The sequence below is a fragment of the Saimiri boliviensis genome, chromosome 21 (genome assembly GCF_048565385.1).
Source record: "Saimiri boliviensis isolate mSaiBol1 chromosome 21, mSaiBol1.pri, whole genome shotgun sequence".
Taxonomy (NCBI): Eukaryota; Metazoa; Chordata; class Mammalia; order Primates; family Cebidae; genus Saimiri; species Saimiri boliviensis.
In genome coordinates, this window is record NC_133469.1 from 24,938,664 (window position 1) to 24,951,271 (window position 12,608).

General features: G+C 45.9%; 1 protein-coding gene across 1 annotated transcript in view; it reads left to right on the forward strand.

Annotated features, from left to right (window-relative positions):
* Window positions 1-12,608, forward strand: part of PI4KA (phosphatidylinositol 4-kinase alpha) — a 151,077-nt gene that overhangs the window by 58,686 nt on the left and 79,783 nt on the right. Inside the window, exons 14-19 of the mRNA XM_010330469.3 lie at window positions 657-789; window positions 2,083-2,178; window positions 2,571-2,754; window positions 3,152-3,255; window positions 5,493-5,661; window positions 8,089-8,139. Coding sequence (XP_010328771.2) covers window positions 657-789; window positions 2,083-2,178; window positions 2,571-2,754; window positions 3,152-3,255; window positions 5,493-5,661; window positions 8,089-8,139 — 737 coding nt within the window. The remainder of the gene's footprint in view (window positions 1-656; window positions 790-2,082; window positions 2,179-2,570; window positions 2,755-3,151; window positions 3,256-5,492; window positions 5,662-8,088; window positions 8,140-12,608) is intronic.

The following is a 12,608-nucleotide window of genomic DNA, read 5'->3' on the forward strand; positions in this document are numbered from 1 at the left end:
GTAGTATCACCCACAGTCATATGAAGATGGCTGTTTTTATCTAACCCTTTAGATGAAGACTTACGGCAGTTTAAAGATTTAGCTGGGCATGATGGCGCTCACTTGTAGTCCCAGCTACACAGGAGGCTGAAGCTGAAGGATGACTTGAGCCCAGGAAGTTGAGGATACAGTGAACTGTGATAGAACCACTGCACTCTAGTCTGGGTGACAGAGCAAGACCTTGTCTCAAATAAAACGAAAACAAAAACAGAAAACAAAACTTCCCTGGACCTTGTAGCGGTGAGGGTTCTCTCAGGCGTCCTAACCTTTACCAGGCTTTGTCTGTATTAGTGAAGTAACTCTGAGCGCAGGGCCATGCCTCAGTCACCCTCAGAGCTGCCTTCAGTAGTTGGTTGTCAGTACTTTTAAACAGTTTATTGAGAAATTGCTGCTCTTTTGTATTTATCACTTTGTAACCTGAATATTCTTCCTTTTGATTTAAGCATGTTCTTTCCTGTTGGTCTTAGACCTTCTGTTTCTGAAATGTTTGGTCAGATGTTTTTAGAGTGATCATTTTGCTTTTATAAATGATCAGCATATTATCTTGGCTTTTGAATTATAAAGATGATGGAAAATTATAGGCTTAACCAGGTATGTATTTGAATTTTTACTGTCAGTTGCTGGCAATGATATAAAAATCAGTGTGACCAATGAACATTCCGAGTCAACCCTGAACGTCATGTCCGGTAAGAAGAGCCAGCCCTCCATGTACGAGCAGCTCCGGGACATCGCTATTGACAACATCTGCAGGTGTGAAGCTGGGCATGTGATAAGTAGACAGCAGTGCTCCAAACAGAGACTCATTACAAAATAAGAGACATTTATACTTTTTTTTTTTTTTTTAAACGGAGTCTTGCTCTGTCACTCAGGCTGGAGTGCAGTGGTACAATCTTGGCTCACTACAACCTCTGCCTCCCAGGTTCAAGCGATTCTCCTGCCTCAGCCTTTTGAGTAGCTGGGATGACAGGTGCACACCACCACGCCTGGCTAATTTTTTGTATTTTCAGTAGAGATGGGATTTCACTATATTGGCCTGACTGGTCTTGAACTGCTGACCTTGTGATCCACCTGCCTTGGCCTCCCAAAGTGCTGGGATTTCAGGCATGAGCCACTGCGCCCAGCCACATTTATACTCTTTTAAAACTTGTTTCTGATCATTTTAAACCTACACTTGATCTATAAAGAGGAATTATTATATATTTTACTTTTCTTTTCCTGATCATAAACATATTAAGAAATTCTTACAAGAGAAAAATTGTAATGTATAAAAAAGTAGAAAAGGATTATTCATTAGCTCACCATCCAGAGTAACATATCATCATATTTTCTTTACCTTGTTTTCTGTGGAATATTTAATATAAATGTGAGGTTTTTAAATATGATCAGGTACCCCTTGCTGCCCAGACTCCTGCACTGTGGACTTTTGTTCTTCCAAGTTGGGAGCCAAATGCAGTCTGATTTCCATGAAAATGCCTCTTTTCCTGGATTCTGGTTTCTTGCTCTTGGAAGCTACATCAAGATGGCAGCTTGTCTGTCAGACTCAAACTGTTCTCCAAAGTCTGGCCCAGGAGCCAAACAGATGTGGTGAGCTAGGACATTTTGCAAGATTTTATGTTTTTAGGTGCTTTATGTTTTTCCCCTTTCCTCTAAAACATAAGTCTTTCTCTTTACCATAAAAACCTTAGTATATAATTGTGATGTTCTCTCTGCTATCTTGGGACCATTTGTCTTTGGGATCAGTTACTGTGACCTTAAGGAACAGTACAAGAAATTGAAAATTGGAATGGGGGTGAGTATGATATTCCAGAGGAAACTGTTCTGGACAAAATAATAAAATTATTGTTTCTGACTGAGATATTTATCAAGTGGGCAAAATCTGGAGTAGTTCTTTGAATTCATTCTGTGTTATGACTTCCAATTTTGGGGGAAGAAAATTCAGAGCAGTTCTTTAAACTTTGTAGGCCTAAGGAAGGAAAAATTTAAGAACAAAAAACCTATCTTGTTTTGATTCCTCAGTGCCACATAGGTTTTCTTGCTGTGCAGGTGCCTGAAGGCTGGATTGACCGTGGACCCAGTGATTGTGGAGGCGTTCTTGGCCAGCCTGTCCAACCGACTCTACATCTCCCAGGAGAGCGACAAGTATGTCCCCATTCCTGTCTCTCAGAGGCAGCCCATTGTTCTCAGCAGGCTTGTGTGGGGCACCTGGCACTGTGCATATGGATGCTTCTGTCCTTATTGCCTTGTCTCAGGGCATAGGTATGCATCAGTGTTGTCACAGGGTTTAAGGTGAAGCCCACCTTGGAATGTATTTCATGGACCACTGTTTGGAAGTCGAGGAAGATCTTTGTCATCCAGCCTAGTGCCTGGGGTTTGTGTTTCTGCTGGTGGTTAAAATCCTGGGCTATCAGTTTCAGATGAACACTTCATTAAGACTGTGATGAAATTATGGTCTAGATTGTAGTCTCTGGTTCTGTTTCACTACTGCGTGCTGGAGGACTGTTGCTAGGGTGATACTGTTGTTCTTTCTGTAGGGATGCTCACTTGATTCCAGACCACACAATCCGAGCCTTGGGACACATTGCAGTGGCCTTGAGGGACACCCCAAAAGTCATGGAGCCCATTCTACAGATCCTGCAGCAGAAATTCTGCCAGCCACCTTCCCCTCTCGATGTGCTGATCATTGACCAGCTGGGCTGCCTGGTTATCACCGGAAATGTAAGGAAGGCCAGAGCTGGCATACCACTAACAAGCTACATTAAACTCATAACCATAAGGGTTGTAAAAATACAGATTAAATATACCTTGCAGATGCGTTAAATGCTGACAACTGTTTCAACACCGAGTAGTAAGAATAGTGTAAGGTGCTGTGAGTGCTGGGGAAAAGAGGTTTAATTTCTTGTCAATGTACTATAACAGAAGATTTGAATCTAAGCCATGTCCCTTTTAGCTTTTAATTTGAGGTTTGATTACAGCTTTAGAAATGGATGATCTTTGGGCTGATGGTCTTTGGGCTGTTATGCCCCATGATTCCAGAGTTTTTTCTCTGGGTGCTGACAGGAGGGGCCTCCTGAGGGCATCCTGCATGGTTACAGTGCCCCTCGCTCTCTCCCAGCAATACATCTACCAGGAAGTGTGGAACCTCTTCCAGCAGATCAGTGTGAAGGCCAGCTCTGTCGTGTACTCAGCCACCAAAGATTACAAGGACCATGGCTACAGGTAACTGGACCTCATTGTCACTTTGGATCATGACAGTATTTAACTCACTTTGAAAATGTGAGGTTTGTGAATTTGTCTCTTAAATAAACCTGTCTTACAAGAGCACTATATGTTACAGATCAGTGCACACATAAGGGGGGAAATGAAAACCCACTGTGGCCCTCACCTGGAGGTGACCACCGAGCATCTCCGTGCACAAGGTCTCAGCTCCTCCCTCTCCTTCTGATTGGACCCATGCTGCACACACAGCCGACCCGCTTTTTTATGGGGCAGCACATCAGCCACAGCATGAACGATCCTGTGCAGGTCGTCTTTAGAGGTTGTGGAGCTTCCCGTCCTGTAGCAGAACCAAGATTTAACCAGCCAGTCTCTAGCTTGGATGTTAGGTTGTTTTCCTCTTCCCACTAATAAATGCAGCATTGACAGCCTAACAGCTACGTATCTGTGAGCATCTTTGATGCTTTCTGTGGGTTCAATTCAGAGAAGTAGGATTTTGGGTCCAAGGAAGAAGGCATTAAATGTCTTTGAACATTTGATACTTGTATAAAGTCTGACCAGTTTTCCCTGAAAGACTGAGAGATGCTTACTCTCCTCTAGGAATGCCTGAGGACAGGCACGTGTTCATCCATGTTTGGAAGACAGGGAAGGGGAGAGGTGAAGTCAGATAAGGACAGGAGGCGGGGGAGGGAAGAAGAGAGCCCTTTTGCTGGTGTTACTCTTATCAACCTCTAGTCTCCTCCCTTCTGACTGTGAAGTCCAGACTTTCCTCTGAGATTCTCTTCACGTCAGTTGAGTGGGTGGGAGTGCAACTGTGGAGCCATGCCATGTGGCTGCATGACCTCAGAAAATGCCAAACCTCTCTGCCTCAGTGTCCACATCTGCCAGATGAGAACTTGTCTCCAGTTGGGAATGAGATCCCATATGTGAAAGCTCCCAATCAATAGAGCTGTCTCTCGCATCGGTACTATTTCATTGCCTTCTTGCTGCCACTGTCATGAACCCAGGCTACCAGAACAGCCTGAGGACTGGATTGGGGATGGGGTCAGGCTTTTCTTTCCTTCCTTCCTCTGTCACATTCTCTGCTGTGGAACCTGCACACAGGCCAACATGTTGCTTCCTTGTGCCTGTGTGACTGCTGGGCCCTTGGTCCGGGGACCTTCCCAGCTGCCTTTGCTTCCATCCCTCTTAGGTGTTCTGCCACACCTTAACTCTGTGTCTGTAGCACCTGCTAGTCTCCGTCCTTCCAGTTCTTTAGCTCTGGCTCAACTTGCCTCTCCTTCCATAAAGTCTTTTCCCAAATTGCCACCAAAAACGATTTGTCCTCTTCCTCGCTAGTGGAAGCATTTACTGCCCTTTGTTTACTCTTGACCTACCAGGTATTTACCTGACTGCAAAGAGGTTGCCTTTTGCCATGACTGCCATTGCTCTGGGATTTCTTAGTGGGACAGATGACATACTCAGTGCTTCATGTAGTGTTTCACTCCTCCTGTGATCCTACGAAGAGGAATTATCATCCTGTTTTACTTAGGAAGAAACTGAGGCCCAAAGACTTAAGTGACTTACCCAGGGTCATGCTGCTTGGATGTGACAGAGTCTGGCGGTCTCCAGGGCCACAGAAGCCTGGTCAGCTGCAGTGGTTCCTGGTTTCTGGCCAAAGGGGCAATGTCGGCTTCACATCTGGGGTTTACATGGGGCCAGCCAAGATCCTGAGGCAAGACCCTGGAACACTTTCCGAGCATTCAATGTAAATAAATACTGACATCAGCTCCAAGGTGGAGGCAGCATTAGGGAGAAGCTGATCATGAGGTGAAAGTTCTGTGGGTGATAAAAGATGCATTAAGGCTCTTTGTGATTTGTGGGGGGAAAGCAAGATCCAACCTGTAATGCCTGGACATGGGCCCTTTCATTTTCAGCCCTGCAGAGGGAAGTGTCCTGAGACCCTCACAGGTCCCCAGTGCGCAGATGCCTGGAACTTAGTCTCCTCCTGGAGGTCCTTATTACATCCCAGGAGAGAGTATTGCAGCCATTTCTACAGCAGTTGGCATTCTTTTAGGGGCTGTTTTTCATGAAGATGACATGTTCTTCTCCACTTGAGAGTCCTTTGGTTTGTAGACGCTGGAGGAGTGTGATAAGGCAGGCTGGGCCTGGCCTGCTCAGCTTGCCTCACCCCTGCAGCCCCGTCCCTTGGGCACAGTTGAGGGCCTGGCAGTGCTGTTATTTCACTCCTTCCTCTTCAGGCATTGCTCCCTGGCGGTGATTAATGCTCTGGCCAACATCGCAGCCAACATCCAAGACGAGCACCTGGTGGATGAGCTGCTCATGAACCTGCTGGAGTTGTTTGTGCAGCTGGGGCTGGAGGGGAAGCGAGCCAGCGAGAGGGCAAGCGAGAAGGGCCCCGCCTTGAAGGTAGGAAGGAGGATGGTGGTGCTCTCCCCATTAGTGCCCCATCCCTACTGGTCAAGGCGTAGTCTCTGAGCGCCATCTTGGTTGGAATATGGTACTTTCTTTGTTGAGTGATTTAAATGTGCCTGGTAGAATGCAAGAAAGGAGTGGGGTTCTTTCTCAAGGATGCTGGCAGGGATCTGGGAAGAGGGCAGCTTTCTCACTGGGTTGCATCCAGCTCACAGTAGCTACCTTCCCCATCCCAGGGTAGTGACATGACAACAGTCTAGCCTCAGCTCCCCATGGGCCCCTCTGTCTCTTTTTGCCTCCATCATGAAGCCCAGGGATGGTAGCTGGGCCTAAGGGGACTTTAAGGGCCCATCATCAGAACACAGTGGCAACATGAGAAGGGCCAGATTTCGCCTAATCTCAGACCACTCAAGGAAGACAGATCCACAGAGACAAACACCATGTCTTGAATGCCCATATACATTTGTGGTAGGGCTGAGGTAGGTGAGGCTTCTTCCTCCATAACTCCCCAGTAACATGTCATGTGGGCACTAGTTGCTCTACCATATCTCTACTTCCACCCTGTTTTGTCATTTCTTCTCCCTTCCCTTCCCATCTTTCCCTTCCTGCTTTCCCCTTCCCCCAGTTATTGTTCACCTTCTCTGTGCCAGCTACTGTTCTAGGTCAGGGGTCAGCCCACTTTTTTTGTAAAGGGCCAGAGTGTAAATACTTGACGCTTTGCAGGCCGTACAGCCTCTGTTGCAACTGCTCAACTCAACTCTTCTGTGGTCACCAGTCTATGAACGAACAGACATGGCTGTGCTCCTATAAAATTGTATTTGCAAGAACAGGCTTTGGGTTGGATTTGGTCCATGGGCCATAGTTTACCAACCTTTGCTCTAGATGAGGGTGTTACAGAAGTGAACGAGACAGACAGGATCCTCTATTCCTGTGGGGCCTAGGGAGAGAATGAAATAGGGCAGTGTGGTGAGGGACACTTTAGATTGTGCTGGTTGAGAAGGCCTCTGTGAAGAGTGACATCTGGAGATGACAACTGTATGAAAGATCCTCCCTGTGAAAGTCTCAGCCAAGAGGGAGTGGCTGGTGCAAGCAGGGATCCTCAGACTCTTGTCCCTAATTCAGCCTTGTTATGCCAGGCCCTCTGACAGTGATGTGGCTGATTAACTTCCCAAGTCTCCCAGTGGGGCACACAGCTAGGACCACCTCAGTGCACAGGAGAGAAGGTTGTCCCACACATCTAGCAGGAACTTAGGCATCGGGATAAGAGGAGGGTGCTGATGATAAAAGGTGGTGCTGAACACCTGAGAAAGCAGAGGCTGTAACCTGTCTGAGGGGTCTTTTAGGAGCTTGCTCTCCCCTGGAAATTGGACCTCAGTGCCCTACTTTGTGGAGAACAAGGAGCTGTGATTATAAATTAAGCTAAGATCTGTGGGTTGTTCCCCATCATCAGGCAGCCCTTAGGCCATCAGTTTCCCAGAGGGGACCAGGCAGGGCCACCCTTGTGGCTCCCAGCCCAGGGAAACCAGTGTGGCATTCTTTTTCAATTTTTCAAAAAAATTTATGTGGGTACATAGTAGGTGTATATATTTACAGCTTGGCATTCTGTCCCTGCCACTGAGGTGCTGTGTGGCCTTGGCAAGCTACTGAGACCTCCTGTGAATCTCCCCAAAAGTGAGTGCACGTGAAGCACTCAGCACAGTGTGTGGCTGCAGTGGATGCTCAGGGTCTTCAGCTGCTGTCATTATTATAGATACAGAGCATAAATCAAGTTGGCTTAAGCCTGTGCTTCCAGAATTTTTATTAATTAGTGTGTACTGAAGATTAGCTACATTTATGTGTCTAGCCAGGGAATCTATCTTTTATTTGTTGCTAAGTAAACCCCCAAATTTCCCTAAAGTGGAAAGACTATGTTTATTTTAGAAAAGATACAGAAAACTATAAATAGTAAAGTAAAAAACACTCATTCCTCGACTCAGATATATAATCATTATTAACACTTCGATAGATTTCTTCCTAGCTTTTTTATGCATATGTATTTATTACATAATTGAGATTGAATCATAGCATAGTCTTAAATCTTGATTTTTTTTTTTTTTTGACACGTACTGCGGGCTCTTTCCGTGGTGACTAAATGCTTTTCAGAAAGTTGTATTTTCAATAGCTGTGTCATATCTAATTATGCAGAATGTCATGATTTATATAATTCATGTAATCATGGTTTATTTTTCACATTTGTTTTCATTTTTTGCTATTAAAATTTTGCTGGATGAGCATCTCTATGCCTCTCTCTGTATCTGTCTCATTTTACTTAGATTAAAACATTCCAGGTTTACATAACACTGTATTGTGTCTTGTGTTGTTGTTTTTTAATTAAAAAAAAAACACATACTCGTTAATGACAACAATTCTATCCTTTTCTAGGCTTCTAGCAGCGCAGGGAACTTGGGAGTACTCATTCCTGTGATAGCTGTGGTGAGTATTCATTAATTGACTGATTAAAACTGTAGATACCGTGCTCATGCTTTGCCTGTTGCCGGGTGGTGCACAGTAAACTCCTTAGAAAAATGCACAATGCCTCTAGATGTGACTGCCTCGCTACCACCAGCTCTTGCATGATAGCACCGTAGGTGTGTCCACCATGGTACACCCTTCACTCCCTTTCTCTGTGCCCTCCCTGAACTCCTTCAACCAATTGACAAGAGCACTCGCTTTGGATTCGTCCTGCATGGCTCCCAGGTCCTAAGTCTGACTCACTTTCATCCTGTGTCTCATGTTCTCATGATTGATGCTGGGCCAGCCTCCTGCTTCGATTCCTTCCTTGGCCCCTTCCTGCAAGAGCAGGCCCGGAAGCCTCTTGCTGGTGCTCAGGCCTTGGAGCTATGGCCCCAGTCTCCTTCAGGGGACGTTGTTGGCATGGTGGGCACAGGCCCTGCCTCCTGTGCAGCACCATCTTGCTGGAGAGCCTCTTTCCATCCTATCTTGTCTCAGCCTGTGTCCGCTTCTTCCAGATGACTTGAAGAAGTTGTTTTTCCCTTTCTTGGTCACTCCTAGCTGCAAGTCCTAAGCCTGACGACTACGTTCTAGTATTTGTTTTCATTCCATATTCTCTCCCTTCCCTTTAACCCACCATCTAATGCCAACCCTTGTGTCTGCCTTGCAGTGCCTTCCCCACTCCTCACCCACTTCGAGTAGTTCGAGTCTTGAGCACTTACATGTGTCCCCTTCACCTTGTGCACCAGAGGGGTGGGCCTGGTGGCAGAGCTGCTAGGGCAGCCTAGGGACGTGGAGGTTGGGCAGGTAGGTGGCATTGTGGGTATAGAGAGGCACCTCTCCTGTTCTCAGTGAAGTGGTTCCCCTGCTTACACTATCTGAATGTTTATCATTATTCCCAACCTGGGGACTTTAGGGGATCCAATTTTGGCTGGCTGAGGTAGATGAAAAATAACTGGTCTGCCATTATTGATCTTTACTAGTAAAATGTCACATGTTGCATGTTATTTGTTTATTTTTATGTTTGTTTTTTATTTTTGAGACATTCTGTCATCCAGGCTGGAGCACAGTGGCACTATCTTGGCTCACTGCAACCTCTGCTTCCCAGGTTCAAGCAATACTCATTCCTCAGCCTCCTGAGTAGCTGGGATTACAGGCACTTGCCACCATGCATGGCTAATTTTTGTATTTTTAGTAGAGACGGGGTTTCCCCATGTTGGCCAGGCTGGTCTTGAACTTCTGAGCTCAAGTGATCAGCCCACTTCAGCTTCCCATAGTGCTGGGATTACAGGCATGAACCACCCTGCCTGGCCCCATTGGTTGATTTTTTAAAACAGAAATTTTCCTACTGTATAGTTAATGTTGACTAGTGTATGCATGTGTTTTTAAAGTGCTGCTGTGTATGGGCCTTCTGTGTGGCCTGGAGAGAAAAGTAAGAGGCATGAAACCCAGGGCACTTTCTTGTCAGTAGGCTCTGCAGGAGAGCAGGTTTTAGGCAGGCAGGGAGGATGCTTGGGGCAACACTAAAATCAGTGAGTTCTAGGATCTTTGACCATCAGAATTTGATGACCCGTATTCTTGTGAGCTTTCAAACATGTTGAGCAGTTATCATTTAGAGTCTAATGTATTCGTAGTGGAAATCTGTCGGGCACTTTAGGGAAGCAGTGAGTGGTGAGGTTGGTTGGAATTTCGCAGATTTGAGGGTTGCTGGTTGGACTCCTGGTCCTGCATGTGGGACCCTGTGTGAGCCTGTGCCTCTCCAGGCTGCTGGGGTGGCTGGTGTAGGCAGAACTGTTGTCTGTGATAGCTTAGCACATGCTCACTTAAATATTCCCCTGCTGTAACCTTTTACATGAGTAGAGTAAGTGTATTTTTAGCAAAAGTTAATGGTTATATTATGGGGGAGGAAACAAATATTTGATTTTATTGCTCAATGAAGAGCACAGAGATTGTGGGTTCTTGCATTTACTTTATGGTTACCCCTTGGACCATCTGGAAGAAACTAATTTTCAGAGGTAATTTTTTTTTTTTTTTTTTTTTTTTTTTTTTTTGAGACAGAGTCTTGCTCTGTCACCCAGCTGGAGTACAGCAGCATGATCTTGGCTCACTGCAACCTTCACCACCCACATTCAAACAATTCCCCTGCCTCAGCCTCCCGAGTGGCTGGAATTACAGATGTGTGCCACCACGCCCAGCTAATTTTTAGTATTTTAGTAGAGACGGGGTTTCACCATGTTGACCAGGATGGTCTTGATCTCCTGACCTCGTGATTCACCTGCCCCAGCCTCCCAAAGTGCTGGGATTACAGGCATGAGCCACTGCGCTGAGCCCAGGTTGTTTTTGTTTTTTTGAAATGGAGTCTTACTCTGTCACCCAGGCTGGAGTGCAGTGGCACCATATCAGCTCACTGCAACCTCTGCCTCCCAGGTTTAAGCATTTCTCCTGCCTCAGCCTCCCGAGTAGCTAGGATTACAGATGTGTGCCACCACGTTGTATTTTAGTAGAGACAGGGTTTCACCATCTTGGCCAGGATAGTCTTGATCTCCTGACCTTGTGATCTACCCGCCTCAGTCTCCCAAAGTGCTGGGATTACAGGCTTGAGCCCCTGTGCTCAGCCTGGATTGTTTTTTGTTTTTGTTTTTGTTTTTTTGAGATGAAGTTTCACTCTGTTGCCCAGGCTGGAGTGCAGTGGTGCGATATCAGCTCACTGCAACCTCTGCCTCCCAGGTTCAAGCATTTCTCCTGCCTCAGGCTCCTGAGTAGCTGGGATTACAGGCACATGCCACCACACCCAGCTAATTTTTATATTTTTAGTAGAGATGGGGTTTTACCATGTTAGTCAGGCTGGTCTCGAACACCTGACCTTGTGATCCACCTGCCTCGGCCTCCCAAAGTGCTGGGATTACAGGTGTGCACCACCGTGTTTTTGTTTTTTTTTGTGAGACAGAGTCTTACTCTGTTGCCCAGGCTGGAGTGCAGTGGCACAATCTTGGCTCACTGCAACCTCCATCTCCTGGGTTCAAGTGATTCTCCTGCCTCAGCCTTCCAAGCAGCTGGAATTACAGGTGTGTGCCACCACGCTGGGCTAATTTTTGTATTTTTAGTAGAAATGGGCTTTTGCCATGTTCACCAAGGTGGTCTCAAACTCCTGGTTTCAAGTCATCCACCCGCCTCAGCCTTCCAAAGTGGTGTGAGCCACCGTGCCATTGTACTTGGCCTACTTCTTTTCTTTTCTTTTCTTCTTCTTTTTTTATTTTTATTTTTTATTTTTTTGAGACAAAGTCTCACTCTGTCACCCTGGCTAGAGTGCAGTGGCTCAATCTTGGCTCACTGCAACCTCCGCCTCCTGGGTTGGAGCAGTTCTCTGCCTCAGCCTCCCGAGTAGCTGGGATTACAGGCACCTGCCACCACACCTGGCTAATTTTTGTATTTTTAGTAGAGACGGGGTTTTACCATCTTAGCCAGGCTGGTCTTAAACGCCTCACCTCATGATCCACTTGCCTTGGCCTCCCAAAGTGCTGGGATTACAGGCATGAGCCACTCTACCTGGCCTATTTTCTTTTTTAAAAGAAAGATATATTCTATTTTGGACCTTTGATGACATAGGGTCTCAGATTACTCTGTTGAATGGAAGTACCAGTGGATTTTGGGCAGGAAGCCTGGGTTTTGGCCCTAATGCAGCTGTTCTCAGTGACCTTGAGGGAGTTGCGGAGAGGCTGGGTCCTACAATCTCTATGGTTCCTTTGTGGCTAGGTTTTGTGATCTTTGTCCTGCAACTTTATAAGTAATACTTCTTCAGAAATATCACTGATAAAATTGCTTCGTTTGGTATTTAGCCTGTCAGTTAAACGTTTTGAAGGGTTTCTAATGCTTAGAGATATTCCACTGTCATACAATCGTGATTTAATAAGATGCATCTCCTTCTGGAAAAACATTCATATACTTCACTGAGAACAAGTTTACCTGTATCACTGGTCATTTTTGTGACCTTGGGAGGGTTACTTATTTTCTCAGTACTTGGAAAACCAGGTGTGTGGATTAGTATGTTTTAGGTTACAGAGGACCTTTTTGAAAACTGTACACTCTCTGTCCATAGAAATCCATATTATTCTCAAGATTTTGCATATAACTTCCAGAAGTTAAATGGAAGCAGTCTACACAATGCTCCCCAATTAGGAATGCCTGGCTTACATACTCTCTTAGCTTGAGAGTAACGTGACACCCTTTCCTAGTTCTTGCTAAACACCCAACAGTGATCTAAATGCTTTCCAGGCCAGGCACAGTGGTTCATGCCTGTAATCCCAACACTTTGGGAGGCCAAAGTGGGTCGATCACCTGAGGTCAGGAGTTCGAGACCAGCCTGGCCAACATGGTGAAACCCCATCTCTGCTAAAAATACAAAAAGTAGCTGGGCATGATGGCGCGTGCCTGTAGTTCAGCTACTTAGGAGG